The sequence below is a fragment of the Macrosteles quadrilineatus genome, unplaced genomic scaffold (assembly GCF_028750875.1).
Source record: "Macrosteles quadrilineatus isolate MER2022 unplaced genomic scaffold, UCM_ALF_1.0 Scaffold_2__2_contigs__length_208266976, whole genome shotgun sequence".
Lineage (NCBI taxonomy): Eukaryota > Metazoa > Arthropoda > Insecta > Hemiptera > Cicadellidae > Macrosteles > Macrosteles quadrilineatus.
This window is the reverse complement of record NW_026542595.1, coordinates 53279968-53302750: the sequence shown is the minus strand read 5'-3', so window position 1 is coordinate 53302750 and position 22783 is coordinate 53279968. Positions and strand designations below refer to the sequence as shown.

The following is a 22783-nucleotide window of genomic DNA, read 5'->3' as shown; positions in this document are numbered from 1 at the left end:
CATCGTACGGTTCATCTTCCTGAACATTCAACAGAATCGTTAGTTGGGCCACGTGATACAACAGTCGAGCTGCTATTGTTGGAGACCTGAGCTTGGCCAGGACCAGGTATGCTAGGCTGTATGACGTGTCCAGCCTCAGACATCTCTCTAGCATCGTCATCGCCTCCATCTTACGGTTCATCTTCCTGAACATTCAACAGAACCGTTAGTTGTTCAAATATATGTAGTGCACAAATAAACCTGCGAGACGTCAGATTGAATTTAGTGAAATGATTCAAATGACAATCCAAAATAGAACTAATGAAATACAGTCTTGAATGAATCAAGCACTTTAATTGCAATGCACCATGAGTAAGAGCGCCAGTATTGAAGTACCTTTGTTAGTTTTGAGGCATAACATATTACGAAATCAACTACAATTCCGAAAATGTTGCTTTACTAATCATTGATTTGATTAATATTTCAATTCGACATACCTGTAGACCTGACCGAGGTTATAGTGCGCATTGACGTGGGATGGCGAGATCGTAATGGCAGACAGAAAGTGATTCTCGGCTTCGTTTGGAGAACTCATCAGCGTGCCCAGATTATTGTGAGCGCTCGCATAACGCGGCCATAACCTAGAAACATGTAGATGGTTATTAATGAGTTATACTTTTGACTATTTAGTCTCTAATAGCATGCCATAGTCAATTGTTATACAAAACACTGAGTAAGGAATTTCCCAAAACACTGTTCAAATACATGTTCAAAACATGTTCAAACTCAATGAAATTAATTAAAATTTTCTATATATCTATTTCAATAGTATATTTTGTGATAAACATCGAAAATAAGGATTTGAATGCTCAAGACAAGTTTTGAGCTTTAAACCTTGTCAGGTTGGTACTTTATTGGGGTCTTTTGTCATATTATACATATAATAAACAATTAACTATGAAATCGTATCGATTAGAAAAACCAAATATGAACAATAAAACTAGGTAACCTTTAAAACATCAATACCTAAGTTTAACATTAAATTTACACCATAAGTAGTGTTTTTTGTACCCCAATTGAATTTGTACAATAGCTACAGCTAAAAATATCCTTGCTCGATGAACACTACAATCACATGTCTTGTATGAACAAGAGAATAGGGCTAACATTATTTCGCTGGGAAAACCAAGCATGTGCTCCTTCTGTATTATTATAAAACTCGTAATATTGTATTTAACAATTCCAATTAATGCAAGTTATTTATCAAACTGATAATTTTAACTAATATAATATTTTAAATAAGAAACATTCATGCGTACCTGATTGCCTCCTTGTAATGTGTGATAGCGAGGTCTGGAACGTTGGTGTCCCGTAGGTAGTTTGCCAGGTTGTAGTGCATCTTAGCGTTGTGAGGTAGAGCTTTGATTCCAGCCCTATAGAAACAGTATACAATATTTGTTACGATACAATTTAACACTTTCAAGATATTAAACTTAACACTTTATATTTGGTGCGTATTTTAAGGCAAAGAGGAGTGAAGGATGAGTAGTGCCTGATTTAGGTGACAGTTTTACCACTGCCTCAGATCAACTAACTCTTCTGTTTGGACCAGTTATTAAAATCGAAATGAGCATGGATCTAGTTTTGAGTCACAAATATTCTGACGTATCTATGTAATTTTTATTAGAAACTACATACACTCACCTGACAAGTGACTCCCTTGTCGCCCAGTCGTTATTCCTGACGAAGGTCCTGCAGGAGAATGACGTCACCAGCAGCAGCAGCCCCAGCAGCAGGAACAGTCGACGGCGTGGTCGAGGACCACACCAGCCGTGTAGCTGTTGGGCTCCGTACGCTACCAGCAGCACTCCTCCCAAACTGTACGTAAAATACACGTCACACGTCACTTTTGCGGTTATCCCAAATATATACTTCTAAATAACTTTTGTAAGTGTATCATAAGATAAATGAGGTTACCTAGGCATATAGAGGACCCGCTCGGCGACGACGAAGCCGACAGTGAAGAGGAGGTTAGTAGCTGGTAGAAATGGAGCTGCCAATAGTAAACCTGCTAACACCAGTGGAGCGTGCCTTTGCGCCTGCAACACATTTGGCAAATATACCCACTTGTGTGAGACCATCTGGCCTTGGAAATCACAGTGTGTTTGTTACAGTACAATCCAAGCGTATTAGTTGTGTATTGTAATTGTGTTGTGCATTTTCTTTGAACTCATTGCACAATCCCTTTAACTTTTATTATTTTTTAAGAAAAAATTCAAGCTTATTTAATTAATAACATTAAGAAATAGTTTCCTGAGGATTTCCCTTATTCAAAGTTAAGGTGGTTTAAACAGTGGAATTGTTCGAATATAATTTATCCTGTCTCACATTAGAGTTTCCAAAATATTTATGGAAATTTTGAAATAATTTCGCAACATTTTAGCAACCATGTGTAGGAGACGTTGTTTCTAGAACTATTGATGTTTTGTCATTTCAGAGACAGTAAGAGAGGGATGATGTTTGATCGTGTGGGTCGCCTGCGGAGTTCATTAGTCAGCAACGCTGTCCTCCATTATTCTTAGCGTTAAACACTATCTTCTGAAAACAGCACTGTGTCACAACACGTTTGGTCCTTCAAATAAACTGAGATATTAAATCACATTTCTATTAATAATACGAATCTACAAGGTGATTAACGTAAGTTGTCCAGTATCTCAATAAAATAATATGTAAATAATCTATTAACATGTTGAAAATTAAAATAATAAACACGTTTAGTGATTTTAAAGATGTTTTAAAAGTTGAGGAACCTCTGGACTTAATTTTGGAGCGTCCAGTGCTCGGATGAGGGTCAAATATTACTATGGATTCATCACATTGGGTTATTTCATTTACACCTCAGAGACAGTAAACACTCTAGGTAAACCATCGTGTATTTTTTCATGAAATAAGTATTATTAATCAAAATTAATTAACTGTTACAAGTTAAATATGTATAGTGTGATCTAAGACAAACAAAAGTCTAGTTGTTTTACCTCGAAGTCAGCGGCGCAGCGGTAGGCGATGAGTACACAACAGGTAAGAAACAGCGCCGTGGTCAGGTTGCGACAGTCTGCTAGTGACGTCACGAGAGGGATGGATCCCATCTGCCAGTCATGACTGAGGGTAGAAGGACATACTAGAAGCCACCAGTTGAACGCTGCTAGGTAGCAGAACGTCAAGAGCCTATGACAAGAAGTTAAGAGTCACAAGTGATGGACATGGGCCCGGGATACTGCAGTACAACTATCAGTCTAAGAGTAGGCAATAGAGGGACATACGAGCGTATGCAGCATTAAAGACTCTTAAAGTATCTGAAGGTCGCTAATACTTGAAGACGAATGTTAGAGCACAGATAAAGGAATTGGTAATCAAATTTAAAGTCTGTCTCGTGTGATTTAAACAATGAGAGGATTAAGTTCAGATTTTTGGGACTGTATACTTTTCATAAAATTTAAATATCATTTAGGTAAGCCTAATCCCAAATATCATACACACAATATTCATTGTGTTGTTGATATTCAAACAATATTCATTGCTAATTTTCAATTTGTAGAAAACTGTGGTAAGAATTCAATCACGCAGTTTAAGTCTCCAGTTAAACATCTAAACGTTGGTCAATAACCTGTGCGTTGGAGTTACCTGAAAAAACCCAATGCTATACATACAAAGATCTTGAACAAATAAAAAACTGGTTGCTAAACCCTTAAAAAAACTTGATAATGTTTTTTGAATTTTTTAGAAAACGAAACCACAACTATAGTGAACAAAAAATTAACCATAAAACTAAAACATCTTACAGTTTGTATGTTTTAGAATATGTTTTTGTTTGAAATATAAAATTGAACCATATACTTTTACTTTTAATATAAATTTCTTCTCATTTTCGATCAATTTCTGAAACGCTGCGCAACAGCTAGGTGCAAGTATAGACATTATTTAATCAATGCTGGCGCTCACAGGCACAAAAGTCCCCCGCGGGTCCGTAACTGATTCAATATAGCTGTACACACAAGGCCCGGGCCGCCTCGGGGGATCACAACTCGCAGAAATTGTTTCTGCGAGGTAAACTCTTTTATCAGATTGAAAATGTCTGCTTATTTTAGGTAATAAGAAGCACGCTCAAGTTTTTATTATGAAACCGATATGAATACTACATGATTCTACATGTGATAATGAAACTTCTTAGCAAATTTGATGTCAATTATTGACGTTATTACAAAAATTAGTTTCAAATATGTTGTACCTGATTTAGTAACATCAGAAGCAATTTCTTACTCTATTTAAATATTATTTGTACCGATAACATGTTGATAAAATATGTTCAGTATGCGTGAGGAAATGTATTGCTATACTAATATGTGTTTAGGAATTATTAAAAGGAAACGTGCATGATATTTAAAGACAAATTGTAGTGATGGTACACGCTTTAAAACATTTTTTTTTCCAAATAACGTATTGACTACTCGCGTAAAACACATTTACACTTGGAATTCATTGGAATTTTGAAATGAATGGGATTGTAACGTGCCATTAATAAGTCAATCGAATGTCACTACAACTGATAAATATTTATACATTCTACCATTAAGGGTGCATGTGTTCATAAGTATACCTTCATTTTTAATTCCCTAATGCTTTTTTGACTACCGGGCAAAATAAGAGATAAGTCAAATCTATCTAGATCGTCTACGAAATGGTCTGTAATAAAAAATTATGCTTTTATGGTACAAAAAACATGTTGTTTCAACTAAAGAAAGGTTTTCAATGCTAGATTATATGTTTTGTGTTGCAATATAACGATTTGACCGGATTAGGACGAGCGAGATCTGGTCTGAAAGCACTTGTCCAGAGGTCCAGTAATGAACTCTACATTGTTGTCCAGTAAACTCGTCACGGACACATTCAGGCATTGTGTGTGTAAAAGCTCTCCACATCCACCTACATTGTGCTCTCCTGATGTGAAACTCTTACAAGGGTCTGCCGCAAAACGCATTGATTGATATCTAATAAATGATCAGTTATAGCCGTTCATACAAACTAATGTAATGCTTGGTCATCATCAGAACTATCTCAGGAGACTTAACTTAGGTGACGTAACTCATGAAATAAACTAAATACTAACTTACACAAACCCAAAAGCCAGTAAAAATACAAAAGACAACAAATGACACCACTTCCCCTTTGTGACCCTGTCCCCTAACTCACTATACCATTGTTACGCCCAATACTGACCATTACAGACCTATTCAAAACCTTCTGTAGGTCAGCACAACATATGACGCAGTGAGAAAATTAGTTACCTCAACATTGTTGTAATTTACTTAAAATTGTTATACAACTTTTGCTTAATACATGCCGACTTTCTATGTTTTAAATGTTAAAGACACCATGCTTTGTAGTCTTCAAACCATTAAAGCGTACATAAGCAGACATAAACCTCAATAGTGTAGCATATCGTTGGAAAGCTTATAAAATGGCGCAGTTTTTAACATATTCCGACACTTTGTTGTATACAGGGTGTGAAAAATGCAATTGACCATTGTTTTTCAAATGTTTATCGAACATCTTAATTTTTATCTTTGAATCTATTTACAATGGAGTTTTTACAACTGATCCTGCGTCATTTTCTATTATTCTTGTTCAAAATTTAACGTAGAACACGAAAATGACATTATCTACTCAAATCCATATACAGGTAATTGATAAATCGCTGTATTAAGTTTAAAAACATGGTTATTTTTGAAAAACATAAAATAATTTTTTGGGAAGCTAATTTTTAGACTTGGAACATTTGATATGCATCATCACACTTCATTTACTTTGTACTTACACCAAAAAAATGTTGTCACACTGAGTACAAATCACCCTGTATATTATACTAACCTGACGTACGGACAAGGGTGAAAGGCTGCAGGATTGTCTTGGCTGGAGAACTTAGGTAAAGCTCCCTGCAACATTGCCAGCCGAAACGCCAACAGCATACTCGTCTGTAACCCAACACTCGGAATCAAACGACTGATAATAAAAACAATAGAGAATGATCTATTAACAACAACATTCAGTGCACCTAGGGAATATATTGCCAATTCGGTAATGGCATAGCTTGAAGCAATGGGACACGAATGACAGTCAATATCAAAGCCATCCACTGCAAATATATACGTCTAATTACAGTTGACATAGATATGCATATAATTATAAACTAATAGCCCCAAGGCTGTAGACAAACATCTCCAGTCTCCCTCGAGAGCTCATAATGTATAATGTAGACCCACAACACACACTACACAGTCTGTCACTACGTCTCAAACTTATGCTACAACGTATGCTTGTATCTACAACATAGTAATAATGTCTTACGTAGTCACTGACAACTATCACAAACAGTTTTATATTGAGTTTAAGCAAATGTGTTACTTTTTACATATTTGATACAAGTATATATCAAGCAGAAGCCGAAAAAAGTCCCTACATCTAAACATTCTTATTTAAGTGTACAAAGAAACAATCACTTACCGCTACGAGTATTTTAGCCGTCCTGCGGGCGAATAACAGGCTTTCCTCGTTCCAGCGCGCTTCCGCAACAACCCTGAAACAGCAATGAAAATTGTGTATGATGAACAGTATTTATATTTGGTACAGTAAGTGTTATATGAAATTTACTAAATAATCTTAACCTAAATACAATAATATACAATAATCTTATAAACTTGAGGGGAATTTTCGCGAAATATTCTGAATGAACTACATGCCGAACTTTCAATATCTCACGCTGAAGGAAAGATAATTTTGAGAGGTAGAGAATTTCAAAGGCATGAATTAAATTTGGGTTTTCAGTGTTCTTATAACTTTAGTTTAGTTTCTTTCTAAAACCTTGCAGCCAACACTTACATTTTAAGTTTGTTTCAGTGCAATATAATTTGGTTTAACCAAGCGCTGGTGTTCTTATAAAAAAAGAACACATTTGTGCTACTATCGAAATTGTCTTTTCCACGTTAATTTTTACACCTATTTGGATCAGCTGTTAAGATAAAGACTCTTTCTGCAAAATCTGTCACTTAAATGTTGACGTTATTAGTTGTTAAAAATAATATTATAGAGTAATAAGAACGGGTGAAATGGAGTCTTGGAATTCGTCTAAAGTTTTTTTTTTATCCTTAAGGCATAGAAAAGTCAATTTCTCTTTACAGCCTTTGTATAGAACTAAAATAATGTTGTATATTCAAGCATTTTTGTATAATTGAAGGTTGATGAAAAACTATGGAAAAAACCGTTGTAGTTTGCTTGTTTATGTTAATCGCAAATTTATCCTACTTACATCATATAAACATAACCGATAAATATTTGATGAAACTAAACACTTTATCTCCTCTCCGTATCAGCAAATATCAGTACTCGAAAAATCTAATGATATTGAAATAGAAAAAAATATTTCTTGTTTATAGAAATATTTTTGTAAAAATTCGCTTAAAACAGAAGCACATATGAAGGCGTAGAAAGTCAAATTTCTCTTTGCAGCCTTTGTATTTGCTTGGTTGCATAAGTTTGGAATATATTCAAACCGATTTAAAAATGTTAGGTCAATCAATCACCTTGATCAGCCACTATGTGCGTATTTCAACCCAAATATGAGTGAAGGATGAGTGTAAGATGAGTGGCTACTATTTACCTCTTGACGTGAGGCCAACACTTGTAGAGATCGTAGCCTAAGTTGACTAGCAGCACGGTCAGACCAGTCTCCTTGGCTAACATGGACAAAGCTGCCATGACACAGCTACATGCTACCTTGCCACTGCTACCTCCAGGTAACCTCCACCCCTCACTGTAACACAACACTTGTGAGATTGTAGCCTAAGTTGACTAGCAGCACAGCAGACCAGTCTCCTTGGCTAACATTGACAGAGCTGCCATGACACAGCTACATGCCACCTTGCCACTGCTACCACCAGGTAACCTCGACCCTTCACTGTAACACAACACTTGTGAGATTGTAGCCTAAGTAGACTAGCAGCACAGTCAGACCAGTCTCCTTGGCTAACATTGACAGAGCTGCCATGTCACAGCTACATGCCACCTTGCCACTGCTACCTCCAGGTAACCTCCACCCTTCACTGTAACACAACACTTGTGAGATTGTAGCCTAAGTTGACTAGCAGCACAGTCAGACCAGTCTCCTTGGCTAACATTGACAGAGCTGCCATGTCACAGCTACATGCCACCTTGCCACTGCTACATCCAGGTCACCTCCACCCTTCACTGTAACACAACACTTGTGAGATTGTAGCCTAAGTTGACTAGCAGCACAGCAGACCAGTCTCCTTGGCTAACATTGACACAGCTACATGCCACCTTGCCACTGCTACCTCCAGGTAACCTCCACCCTTCACTGCAATACAATACTTATAGAGGTGCCGAAATGAGCCAAATCACACTTTTTAACACATTGTTATTGGAGAGTTAGGAAAGTATTATAATGCTTTATCAGCGCTGTACACTCTCACACCAGGCATTATTGTAAATCTATGCTATTCTTCCTAATAAGTAATTCCAGTGTTTAAAATGTATGTCAAATAAACTACAGGTATTATCCAAATACTAGTTCACAACAGTAGACATGCACGTTTGTACTTTTCTTATCATTTTATACATCTAACTTTTCCTCTATGTATTTGGCATATTGCAACCTCACCCTTGTGAATTACCACTTATGAATTATATCTCTTATCAAGTATGATGATATAGATACAGTGCCTTAGTGTCGTTGCACTAAAGATGTTAGTATAAAAAAAACTTGACATAAATTCTCCCATAACACGTGGTGCGATATCACTGTGTTTAAACTATTTTATTAGGTCTTCTAATAGTTGAGAAAACTAATAGTTGTAAGACAACTCTAAATAAAACATAAAGGTTTTTATTTTGTAGAATTACTATAATCAATTTAAGAAACTTCTTATGAAAATGTAATTCAATAATATTTCTACTTACTCGTGGTAAATGAGAAAGGACAGAAGAAACAAAAAGCAAGCCAGGACATCGGCTCGCCCTACAATCCCAGCAACCTAGAAACATTATTAATTCAGAGCTAACATACGGCATGGTATGGATTAAACATATTATGCTTTGTAGTAAAAAAGGACAGGGTTAATATGAAAAACCTTCATATTTGTGTTTTTGTATAAGGAAACTGTTATTTAACATTGTTACTTGTTGCCTGTATTTCAATGAGTAGCCCTTAAAAATATGTGTAATTTTTCCTGTCTACATTTCTTTTACATTTTCATGATACTTCCTTTGGGCTTTTATATCACGCCAAAAATACGTATTAATTTGTATTGCTTGAACTGGCAAAATCTATTATGAGAATGCATTTTTTTTCCAAGTTCAACTTGTATACACAATTAAGCAATGTAACAACAATGTAAACAATAAATACCTAAACTTCAAAAGACTTTCTTTAAATTACCCCTTCGGTATGTATCGGGTGAGCCGCGAAGAGCAGACCAGCGACTGTGGCGAATCCTGCCTGCAGACCAGCCACGACCAGAGCCGCTCTGGTAAACAGCAGACAGCAGGCCACATGCAGCGCAAGGTTGAGACCATGGTATGAGGCTGGCTGGAGTCCACACAGCCAGTAGTTGAGTCTGTAACAAGTACAATGTTGTTAATAGACCAGCGACTGTGGCGAATCCTGCCTGCAGACCAGCCACGACCAGAGCCGCTCTGGTAAACAGCAGACAGCAGGCCACATGCAGCGCAAGGTTGAGACCATGGTATGAGGCTGGCTGGAGCCCACACAGCCCGTAGTTGAGTCTGTAACAAGTACAATGTTGTTAATAGACCAGCGACTGTGGCGAATCCTGCCTGCAGACCAGCCACGACCAGCGCCGCTCTGGTAAACAGCAGACAGCAGGTCACATGCAGCGCAAGGTTGAGACCATGGTATGAGGCTGGCTGGAGTCCACACAGCCAGTAGTTGAGTCTGTAACAAGTACAATGTTGTTAATAGACCAGCGACTTTGTCGAACCCTGCCTACAGACTGAATATATGTTATGTACCTAATTAATATGAATGAACTTGTCTCCAAGGTTTCTGCAACTTTTCAGGAAAAGGAGTATGTGCAGCTAATGCTAAAGTTATCTTAGTAAGTTGTTTGACGTCATAATCCACAACATCTTAGTGGGAAGCTTAAAGCATACGATGTGGGAGGTATGACAGATAGGTGACTGAAAGTCGCTTGAGTGCTATATCATGAATCGATGTAAAACCAGCTGGCTGTTAGAGGTGCCTTCTGAAGTGAAATGCATATACCAATAGTATGGTCTTCATCTACTTGAGCATTGCGTCCCACAAGGCTCTGTCATAGGCCCTCTGCTTTTCGTTATCTACATTAATGATCCGAGATACGAAGAGAGATCTCTCCTATACACAGACGACACTATGATATCTAGACATTATCGACTGAAATTGCTCCAAATTGACTATGAGAATCTCATGATGGCTGCCAAGGATAGGTTTGTGCAGATTGAGCTTAAGCTGAATGGATCTTGACTCAAAATCTAATCTGTACTTAAAAAAGAAACATAGTTCCTGTCGAAGACTCACAGTGTTTGAAAATTTTAGGTTTCTGGATGGACAGCCAGCTCTCATGTGAAGACCACAATTTCCAACAAACTGTCAAAAACAATCTTTCTGCTTCGCAAAATCAAGCTAGAGATATCTGAACAGTATTTTCTGACCATGTATCATGGCCTATCCCATAGTCACCTAAACTACTATGGTTATAGTCTGCAGTTGTGGAGTCATGCGCCAGGTTCTTTCAGAGATCTTTTACACTTTAGTAGAAGGCACTCAGAGTTGTTACATCTAGTAAAGCTGACACCCACTGTAGACCTCTTGTCGTGCGTCTGGGAGTTATAAAAATATTTTGCCAGTATGTCTTCAACAGTGTTGTACACTTGAGGAAAAACATAGACGATTGTAGATTCAGGGGTGACCTTTATGGCTGCAATTCTCGAAAACGGAGCCAGCTTGATCTTCCGGCCCATCGTCTTAGTAAGACTGCAAACAATTTCCCCACTCTGGCCATAAAACTGTACAATAATCTCAGCGTTGAAACTAGAAGCCTGTCGGTTGAAGCGTTCGTAGCACACATGCCTAGGGAGTTGACTAGCCCCCTCTATTCCATCAAGGAGTATTTTGAACCCCCTCACTCAGTTTGAACAAAATTATCCATCACCTTGTATATAGTGTAAAAAGTCTTTAAGTTTTAAATTTAGTTTATAACGCAATCTATCCAGCTATGGCTGTTCAAAGATGAATAGCCAGTAAAGGTAAATGTACCTATTGTTGCCCCATGACAAATACCTACAGAAATGTACATTTTTTTATTTTTTTACACAATAGTGTAAAATTAAATGTATTGCAATTAGACCAGGACGTTCACATGCGTGATCATCCATAAATGATCAGCTGTAAGTAGTATCGACCTCGACTTGCCATGGTTGAGTCACATCAGTTACTGATGACTCGCCGACAGTCTCGTTGTATCACGCGACCGCCATACCTCACGTAATCATACGGTTATGGTAATTTCACTTCATGTAATAGAATTATTATTTCAGTTACCCTCTTCACCATTTGAATGTATGAAATATGACAATTTAGTTCTTACAACAAATAGAGTTGGTAGAATAAGTTAGTAGAGTGACAGACAGTGAAAATAAGGCAGGGATTACGTGAGTTCGTGTCCAAATGCATAAGTAAAGTTCATTTTCGTTATTTACAAACGCATCCCTTGCTTAACTAATAAGAAGTACCTTAGGTTACTTTAGTGACATTAGTGTCATAAGGTTATACATTAAACATGGCAGTCTACAAAACTTTTTGGTTTTTTTCTAAAAAATTTATAAATAATTACACAATTACCTTCGTTAAGAGTAAAGAATGTTGTCTAAATATTGGTTTGTAAAACACTAGTTACAAAACGAGTTGTTATATTATGTACGTATGAGAGGACGTCTAAGTTAATTAAACTGCTAACAGTTGGAGACCCTCGCTCGGTTTTGGTGCTACAAAAACTTGCAATGTAATTAATCGAACAGAACAGCCGCCTACTTTGTATTCCGCCAGACGATGACGGACGTGCAGGGGGTGAAGGGAGGGATGGTATATTAGACAGCATAAGAAGGGATGGGGTTGCCTCATATTGTGACGTGAATAACAACAACCAACCTAATATTAGATTACCTATAAACTCGTCACAGCAAAAACAAATAAGAAACAAGTAGGTGTTTGTGCTTAGTTTTATGCCCGTAGATTTAAAAGGGCTTACTGCATACCTTAATTAAATTTCTGTTTACTTACTGCTTTTTTTGTACAGACAAAGGTTGGTGTCCTCGTTTACCATTCATTTTCCTTTCCACGTGGGCCACAGAGACATGTGCGTGGAACGTTACCAGCTGAGCAAAAGGGTAAACTGTACTAATACAAAGTAGTGGCAGATACCATGTTCCATACCCACGACTTCACCGTGGTGCTACCGACTAAGCCACCTTCTTACAATAAGTTTTTATTGATCTGAGATTTGGTCATTTCATTAAGCATTTTGACAAAAATAATATTATGAGACGGGCTTACTAAGTTACTTTTATAATATTCATTATTAATTTGTCTATTGTATATTGTGAAATTATAAAGGATGGAGGTTTTAAAGTGGTTCCTTTAGAAGACTGTCTACACTTATTTATTGTAAGCTCCTATAGTCAAAAAGTCTCTGTTTCTAATGTAATCATTTCCCTCCACGTAAAGTCATGAGACTATTTTCATCATAACAAAAAAATGAATCTAACAATATGCAAATTCTTCCGCCTTAGCAAACCTATAGACTAAGCGAATTTTCATTTACCTGGCTGGATTTCTACTAAAACCCCAGTTCCTATAGTCCTATAGAGTTCGTGAACTGAAATGTTCCATCTGGAGCAAAGTGTAATTGAAAATTGACACACATGTCACCATACTCCTCACTATTAGTGGACAGCTGGGTCAGGCATTGCAACGTGCTCTGTTGGGTCAGAAACATTGTTATAACACATTCCACGTTGTCTGGCGTTGTTGCTGAGGGATTCCAAATAGCTGTATTACTTTGTATTACTTATTGTATTACTAAGAACCAAATCACTTAATAAAGAAACAAATAAAATATAATTTTCCTTACATGTTTAGAAACTAATATATGTTTTCCAACTACAGGTTTAGAAATATTATATTGTATTGCTAAGTATACACACATCAATTTAAAATTATTTCGGTTATTAAATAGAAAAAAAACCAGCATATTTTGTCAATGGCGAGTAAGACAACGTTGAATGTTGAAGCGCGGTGAAAAAATAAACATTTAAGCAATATTGTATAACTTAATATGTTGTTTATTAATTTTAGGAACATTTCTCGCGTATATGGTACATTCTTATCTTATATTGTAAGAATTTTTACTTTTAGAAAACGTCCTAAAAGGTAAACCTTCCACCTTGGTATGTCTTTTCCAAATTTGAAAATCAATATTTAATTCAATTTGCCAAGTTAATGTTTTTCGTCTGATGTTTACGACATTGGGATTTCATTACATTTTGAAAAGTGTATTCAAATACTTCCTATTTTTACAATCATGAGTATTAAAAACGTATAGCATGTTACGCGTTACTACACGGTTAGACATTTCGTATAATCCTTTTGAGAATAACAAAGCATAGGCAAGCTTGAATTTACATTGCGAGCTTGGTTGCCCGGCATATTAAACTGTTGTCATGCAGATCGAACCATCAAAACCTTTGTTTAGGAGTAAAGCTGCCATGTTATGTGCATTGCACGGATTTACATTCATGTTTTGTGGGAACGCGTAAACACGATCAAGTATGGAATGATATTTGAGGGTTGTACTTAATAAAAAGAGAATTAGATATTTTACTGTTAAATATTTTACAATTTAGAAAATATTAACATATCTATGACCAAACTAATAGTAGATATTTCGCTACATGTTTGTTTAAAATTGTACGGAAACAAGTATTTGAGATTAGCTATAGAATATTATAAAAGACGAAAAAATTTACTCTTGGCTCAAAATAAGCTGGACTTTTCTAATATTTGAACCTGTAACTAAGCTTTCAGTATACTTAATTAATTATAGTCATCCTGAACATGATTACTTATTTGTATTGTTATTTATGCTTTTTAATGTTTTTTTTTTTTGTAATTCAGGTATTCCATGTTTATAGGAACAAAATTATTCGTTTTAAATAAACTTTTTAAAACTATAAGGGGGGAAACCGACATTACATTTTGGACATAGGCATTCCTACTTTAGCAATTATGTTTGAATACTAAGCTTTTCACATTAAGCTCAACCAATGAATTACATTTTCCTACAGTTATAAGATTCTAGCTATAGACAAATCGGGATTTCTTGTACTGATTATAGCATGGAAAGTAGCCAATTGCTGCGTTTACTTACTTTTGCCGCACTCATTTTACTTTTGCCGAATTCATATTTTTGAAGCACTCCAGTATTCTAACCAAACAACACAAAACCGGGTAATTAGGCTAAAAATACGTGTACGCATGAAAATAAGTTGACAACACTTACGATCAGCTGTTTCAGTGTTATCAGTTCGTTCAACGCTTGGCTTTAACCTAATCCAAAACGAGTTGTTTTGTGTTTTAAATATTAATTAGTCCTATGCTTTATAGTAACTGTAAGAAAAATATAATGTGTAACACGAGCGCAAAGTGCCTTTGCTGCACTTGAGAACCCTCTACACTAGCCTGCGGCTCGTACGTAAACAATTCTCTCATGTGCAGCAGAGTGCAATTGCTCATACTAATTACACAAATAACAAATGCTCAAACTTTCCGGAAAACAGTCGTTTTTAGTTCTCTAAATTGTCCGCAAAATCATAGTTTTAGGATAACTTCAAATAGGGAAAAAACGTACGGTGGATCTTTCGGTTCACTAACCTCAAAATTTGTTTAATTTGAGATATTTGAGCTATGTTTGTAAACAACAGAATTTTAAGCATTGCACACTATATACTATACATTACTATTATATACTATTATATTTGCATTGACTTTGTATAACCTCAAATTATAAGGTTTTATTTTGGAACGATTAGAAGGTTATTTCCACAACATGATGAAAATAATTGTTCATCAGACGTAGCGAAAGTGTCTTTTTGGTACTTTGTCATATTTTCAATCTCGGCTGCACCTCGCTTGTAATACACGATTGCGTACCAAAAGCCATAGCCACTTTGACTCCTAGTTATGAAAACTACTATTATTTTATCTGGTAAATTTCCATTTGAGATCTTGGGTATATTTAAATCATAATATCACTAATGTATTCTCCAGGAATACCTTAAAACGGTTTACGATATGCCTGGCGTCCATTTGGGTGGGGTAAAATACTTGAAGAAAAAGAATCACTGAGGCTACGACTGAGATAAAAGGTTCGGGTGGAATTTATTTTGACGAGCCGAGAAACTTCAAAGAGCAAATCCTGGAACCGAGACTTTAAGATATAAACGAAAGCTAAACTAGGCTCTTTGCCACGGGGTATCCATAATACTTTTTCATTCATTGAGCGAAGCGAACGAAGATTTTGGGAACTGGGCCTTATGCAAACTTGGTAATTGAATCACGCAGGAATGACTGAACATATTGTGGCCAAACGTACCATGGATATTTCGAAAAACAGTAGAAATTCGATTTACCAAACTAATTTCCATTCAATTACGCATTTACAATTGAATTCAAAATACAAATTTACAATTTTTGACATTAGCCTTATGAGTTGCTATGATGATTCCGGTATCACTGACAGTACTACAGGTATTTATCCTTTTTTAATTTCTAAATACGTGTCCAGACGTGGAACGTGTTTATGAATAGTTGTAGTTTGAACGAATAGTTGTAGGCCAAACTTCTGTGGGGAATATCAATAATAGTATTTGCAGGGAATTGCCAGAAAGAATACGCTTAGCAGTCCAACAATTACAGCAATGCAGAGCTACTAATGTCTCAGTGGCATTGCCTCTATGGAGAGCTGAGTCGTTATTTCCTCTAGTATCAATTTTCTTGAAAATAATTAGGAGAATTGTTGTTTCAATGTTTATTATTGTACAGTTGTTTATAAACATAGCCTAAATAAATAAATAATTAATGATGATTCCGGTATCACTGACAGTACTACAGGTATTTATCCTTTTTTAATTTGTAAATACGTGTCCAGACGTGAAACGTGTTTATGAATAGTTGTAGTTTAAACGAACAGTTGTAGGCCAAACTTCTGTGGGGAATATCAATAATAGTATTTGCAGGGAATTGCCAGAAAGAATACGCTTAGCAGTCCAACAATTACAGCAATGCAGAGCTACTAATGTCTCAGTGGCATTGCCTCTATGGAGAGCTGAGTCGTTATTTCCTCTAGTATCAATTTTCTTGAAAATAATTAGGGGCATTGTTGTTTCAATGTTTATTACTGTACAGTTGTTTATAAACATAGCCTAAATAAATAAATAATTAATTAGTACAAAGCATTATGTTTCAATTCTGCTTCAAGCAAATAATAAGTACATTTAGTTTTTTGTAAAATTTCTCTTGAGATAAACTAAAAAAATATAACAAAACAAAAAGTTTAGAAATTATTCAAGCCTATTAATTAACAAAATAATATAACCCGACTTGATGTTAACCTAACAAGCTCTTTTACGTTTCAATACATATTTTAGAGTTATTAATAGCGCTTTTGTAGAGCTTTTGTATGGTAAAGGCACAAAGAAGTTAGGTACTTCCCTTTACATTTACTTCCCTTTGATAAAAAGGTCAAGATTATTAAACCATATCATGTAAACCATTTTGAATTTAAAAATATATTAGAATACTTAACAAATGACTGAGATTTTATGAAATCTATAAATAGGAAAGTTAAGTGCGTTGTTTAGGTAAACTACTAATAGTCTACAGTATAACAATTAGGTGATGCTATGTTATTATACGTGTAAAATGGATGCAACTAAATTGTAGCTTTTGTAAGTTATACAACACGAAAACTAAATGATAAAACACTTGGACAGGAAGAGACGTTGTCACGTTTAGATAAAGCTGAAAACTCTTTAAAATTTTCCTCACTTCTGTATATACCATTACAAGGTTACTAACGATTATAATAAAACAGGATGATAAATACATTGAGTTGCTTAGTTATGAGTTATCAAAAATGCTGTGTAGTCTAATTGAAATTCCAATCAAAACATGCATATTACTTACAAGATAGCTAGCAAACTAGGATTATTAGGAACCTTATGAATAAAAATGTTCGTGCTACAGCAAATTAAATTACCATTAAGAATTAGTTATTTTACACAGCACCAGCGAACCCATCAGCTGGTTTCCTTATGCTATAGCAGCAAAGATTTAAAATTCTTTATTCTTTAACTGTTAAATAGTACATTATATTTAATAAGAAAAGCATAACAATATTATATACTCTCTTTTTAAAACCCAAGACTTAATAGTCACATCATGTATTCTCATTAGTTTTCTTATAAGCATATAATAACTTTTAATTTTTACTAAGAACTAAGTACATTGAATTCTCTGGGTGCAAAATATAATAATACAATAATAATAATTAGAAACCAAAAAACTAAACTACCTGTAAACATATGTTTTTATAATCCAACAAACAATTAAAAACAAAGTAAGTCTTTTCATTTTAAGAAGCTCATTTATACTGATGTTTGGATTTGGTTTTGACCCAAAGAAAACCGCCAAAACTATTGTTAGACTCCTAACAACCTACATTCTATAACATTTTGCCGTGATTGTTTTCACGACGTTTATGCTTACAAATTTTAAGTTTAAATCCCAATGATAGAAACAAAAAAATAAAAAAAACCTGTAATAGAAACAAAAAAAATTGTGCAAAATATTATTAAAAAATTCTTAGTAATTTATTGCACAATTTTTTTATTACAATAAAAAAAATCATAAAAAAATGTAAACTCTTTCCATAAATAACATTATTAAAATCAAAATGTATATTGCTAGGGATAAATGGATAGTGACCAAAGAAACTGTCTAGTTTTATGATACCTAGTCGTTTAGTTATCACTGGTTAACATATCATCAACTGCAATAGGTATGCATGACACATATGCATGAGGTATGCATGACTAAAGGTGGTAGATGAAATGTCTGTATATCGAAATAGATTATATTGGACGACTGTGGAAAATTAAACAACACAATAATGACAGAGAATGAGCCATTTATCAAATAATTTATTAAAAAGAATTGTGACCTACAACGGATTTCAATGTGCAAAAGCACTTGTAAGTAGGAAATGGGTTTTTAACGAGCTATTAATCCCGTTTATCGCCCTATCTGCACTCTTTACGTTTAGCTTAACTGGTATCAATAACGCTTGCTGATAATACATGTATAACAGTTTAACATTGTTGATTTGTTTGTTAATAACTAAACTGACAACAAGTAAAAATCAACAAAGCAATTAAATATTTGCATGAGCATAACAAATTTTGGTGGTCTTACGTCACGCATAGATCTATGTACTCTACTAGTACTATTCACCAATGACTACACGTTCTACAGCATTGGCTGGGACATTTTTGTAAAAGTAACTTATCCAACATGTATTTTATTTGCTTGTCATGCAACAATATTTAAGTCTTAAGATTATTTTTTTACTAAATAATCATTCTAAAAACTAAAATAAATTAATATTAATTATTAATTATCAATTATTATTAATATAGAAATAAACGGCCTTTCAAAGTGTAACAAACGAGGAGCTTGAACTGTCGTTCGGATGATTCATGTTGATAGATTGTAGAAAGAGAGAGGGAAGTAAACATTACAAACATCAATTTCTTTTACACTCAAGCTTCTCCCGTCAACGGAGAAATATATTCACCGGTTCTCTGCTCTATATATTACACGATTAATGTAACTGTTAAGTTTATACGGAATTTGTTTCCAAAAGCTAGGACTTAAAACTTACACTGTCCACGAAATAAAAGTATACATCACATCACCATTTCATGAAAAAATACATGTCATGTATATCCACTTAAATAAAATGAAATTTGGGTTTAAACTTCCACACGTATGGAGTTAGGCAGTTGATCAATAATTAATGAGCATTGCATTATTAAACGTGTGCTATGGAAATAATTACATCGCCAGAATCATACAACTTCATTATTTATTAAAACTTTTATCTCTGGTCATTGATTGGACTGGTTATTACAATGCAAATGAAAAATCGCTTTAAATAGGACGATACTTAAACTATTTGCAGCTGAAATCACACATAATGTGCAATTAATATTATCAGTTCCCCATACTAAACTAATGCTTTGTAAATTCTCAATACTAGTTGGTATAAATAGAAAACATCCTAACACGAAATTATATGGAAGTGAACTCATCAAAGAAGGTAAGTTCGAGTGGTTTTTAGTACAATAATATAGGTAAATATTTACAAACATTTTTTTCAGTTACAATTAAAATTAAATTAAAGTATAATTAATTAGTAGGTATTAACCAAAACTTACGCCATTGTTGCGGTTTGGATACTTTTTCTAAGAATTGGATTAACTACAATTTAACACTTTTCCCTTTTGTAGTATTACAATACTGTAACCAGACCGTGAACCATACCGTTGCTTATACTATTCTTACTTAGTAAATACTTTATACTTGTTTTACTTTGCATTGAAATAGCGACCATACAACGGAGGTATTTTAAGCCAAGTATGAATGGAGATGAGTGTAGAATGAGTGGCGCAATCTTGTAGTCTTGTTAGTGACTAAGGCCGACAGATAGATAAGCAGCGTAAATTACTCTCAAAGTTTGATTTGGGTAAAGTATTGTTATAATTTCTTAAGCATATAGTTTGAAGAGATACGCATTAAAACATGGTTCTGGGATATATAGGTAAATTATAGAAAGCTCCGGAAATGTAATATCTCTTTTTATAGAGATTATTGTACAACGCAGTAAAGAAGAGTGCATTATAGTAGAAGATAAGTTCCTTTACCATCTTAAAGTTCAATATCTGCTAAGCTATACTATTAATTATTTAAAAATAACTTTACTATATACTATAACTATGCTATAAAACTCTATTTTTGTTGAAATTTTAACTTTAAAAAGTTAGCAGGGTTGAGTTAAAAATTATTGATTCACGCTAGATAAAAAATGTATTACCTGAGATATACAATTTACCTTCTATAAATTTAAAATCTAGTAGTATTTTTTTCGATTTTATAAGTTAGCCAAATAAAACCCTGATACTTTTTTGGGGTCTGCAAAACTATTGTAAGTTGTACAGGCTATTTTACTCACTCTAATAACAACTTAATATACAATAGTATATTTTCTTGTTTCACAGAAACTATTTTTGTCTCAGAGAAAACTAACACTTCCTGCCTGTAATATCTTGCTCCTACCTGTAATTTTATATCAATTTAACACTTTTTTTAAGTTTGTTTATTTGTTTAGGAAACACGAAACAGCACAACTGTAAAGGTGTTTAGCCAGTTTCATGTTTTACAAGATTGCAAAATTCGCAACTTCACAAAAGAAGAATTCCATTACAACCGAATGAAATGTATTCAAAGAGAAATGCTTTGAATCGCGTTTGATACTATATAAGAAGTAAAATAACAGAAAATATTTCTCCAGGTACATCGTTGATGAAATTAATTGAACAATACTTTACTGATTGTATAAAAAGTTTCAATTATATAAATAATTATTGCAATTATATTAGTTACAATGTTAAAAGACAAGTGTTGTAGTTCACATACACATGTAATTCCGTATGTATTATTAATACAATTTTATATTGTGACTAGCTGTAACCCGCGGGCTTTGCCCCGTTTAACTTCTTAATTTTCAAGATTATCTCGTTCGCATGGCTCAATCACGTCCTGGTTGAAGTTTGTTCGCTACGCTCACTCACCTTTAGGTTGGAGCTCGTTCGCTACGCTCACTCCCCTTTAGGTTGGAGCTCGTTCGCTACGCTCACTCACCTTTAGGTTGGAGCTCGTTCGCTGCGCTCACTTGCCTTCAGGTTAGCTCGTTCGCTACGCTAACTCGCCTCCAGGTTGAAGCTCGTTCGCTACGCTCACTCACCTTTTGGTTGCAAATTAGCTGTTGTCATAAATGCAAAAGAAATAATAGTGCTGCACCCTGTTGGTAATCCTTGTAACTTTAATGCTATTGAACATCATAGAACAGAACCAACTTGTTTAATTGAAACAGCTGTTAAGATTCAATAATTCCATTTCTCATAAGGTTAACATGGGAAACTCCAGAGCCACTGGGGCGGAGCCCGAAAGGATTTTTGAAATAAGAATATGCCTATATGTTAATCGGGAATGTGAGCTATCATCATGCAAAATTTCAGCCCAATCCGACCAGTATTTTTCGAGTTTACTTTTCCCATACACACATACACACATACAGCAACCACCTCTTTTTTATAATAGTATACAGGGTGAGTTTTAATTGTCCCCCCCCCCAACTTTTTTCTACATTTTTTCAAATATCAATCCCAGACCACTTCCAAACATTGTTGGGTAGTAAGTACTTCATTTTGACGAGGTGGTCATTTCCGGCCGCCATCTTGGATCCGCCATATTGGATGCAAAATTTTTTTTTCAAATGTAAAGGTGGGGTTGTGACCCATTATTTCGAATTCCTTTTTTACTCTAATTACAATGCCACAAACCGTTTAAAAAAATCTTGATTCATTCTAAAGTTATGAGGGCTTTTTAAAACTTTATTTTTAGCCCATTTTAACACTGTGCATTTACAAACTAAGACCATAATCTCAAAATAGTGCTAGATAAAGATAAGTATACACTACCAGTAATTGTCGACATATTTTCATTTTCACTTGGTTATGATTGATGTATTTTTTTCGGCGGCCATCTTGGATCCGCCATTTTGAAATGTGATAAATTATTTTAAATATGAAGGGGGTGTTGTGACCCATCATTTCGAACTACTTTTTTAAGCTGAACTTAATTCCATAATCTGTTTTTCATTTTCATTTTTTTGATTTTGAAATATTGACATTTTTAACAAAAAAATTGCAATATTTCATAAATAAAACTTGATAACAAAAAATGGATTGCGGCATTGAGTTTACCTTAAAAATGTAGTTCGAAATGATGGGTCACAACACCCCCTTCATATTTAAAATAATTTATCACATTTCAAAATGGCGGATCCAAGATGGCGGCCGAAAAAAATACATCAATCATAACCAAGTGAAAATAGGTCGACAATTACTGGTAGTGTATATTTATCTTTATCTAGCACTATTTTGAGATTATGGTCTTAGTTTGTAAATGCACAGTGTTAAAATGGGCTAAAAATAAAGTTTTAAAAAGCCCTCATAACTTTAGAATGAATCAAGATTTTTTTAAACGGTTTGCGGCATTGTAATTAGAGTAAAAATGTAGTTCGAAATAATGGGTCACAACCCCACCTTTACAATTGAAAAAAAAAATTTGCATCCAATATGGCGGATCCAAGATGGCGGCCGGAAATGACCACCTCGTCAAAATGAAGTACTTACTACCCAACAATGTTTGAAAGTGGTCTGGGATTGATATTTGAAAAAATGTAGAAAAAAGTTGGGGGGGGGGACAATTAAAACT

The 22783-nt window shown here is 34.7% G+C and overlaps 1 protein-coding gene across 1 annotated transcript in view; it reads right to left on the bottom strand.

The window, feature by feature from the left end:
* The window catches only part of LOC128984194 (protein O-mannosyl-transferase TMTC1-like), a 167217-nt gene that overhangs the window by 781 nt on the left and 143653 nt on the right, over window positions 1-22783 (bottom strand). The window contains exons 2-12 of the mRNA XM_054403490.1: window positions 9725-10003; window positions 9488-9671; window positions 9010-9083; window positions 7691-7843; window positions 6538-6610; window positions 5905-6008; window positions 3015-3204; window positions 1957-2078; window positions 1684-1857; window positions 1299-1412; window positions 477-620 (exon numbers count right to left, since the gene is read on the bottom strand). Of these exons, the coding sequence (XP_054259465.1) occupies window positions 477-620; window positions 1299-1412; window positions 1684-1857; window positions 1957-2078; window positions 3015-3204; window positions 5905-6008; window positions 6538-6610; window positions 7691-7843; window positions 9010-9083; window positions 9488-9671; window positions 9725-10003 (1611 nt within the window). The remainder of the gene's footprint in view (window positions 1-476; window positions 621-1298; window positions 1413-1683; window positions 1858-1956; window positions 2079-3014; window positions 3205-5904; window positions 6009-6537; window positions 6611-7690; window positions 7844-9009; window positions 9084-9487; window positions 9672-9724; window positions 10004-22783) is intronic.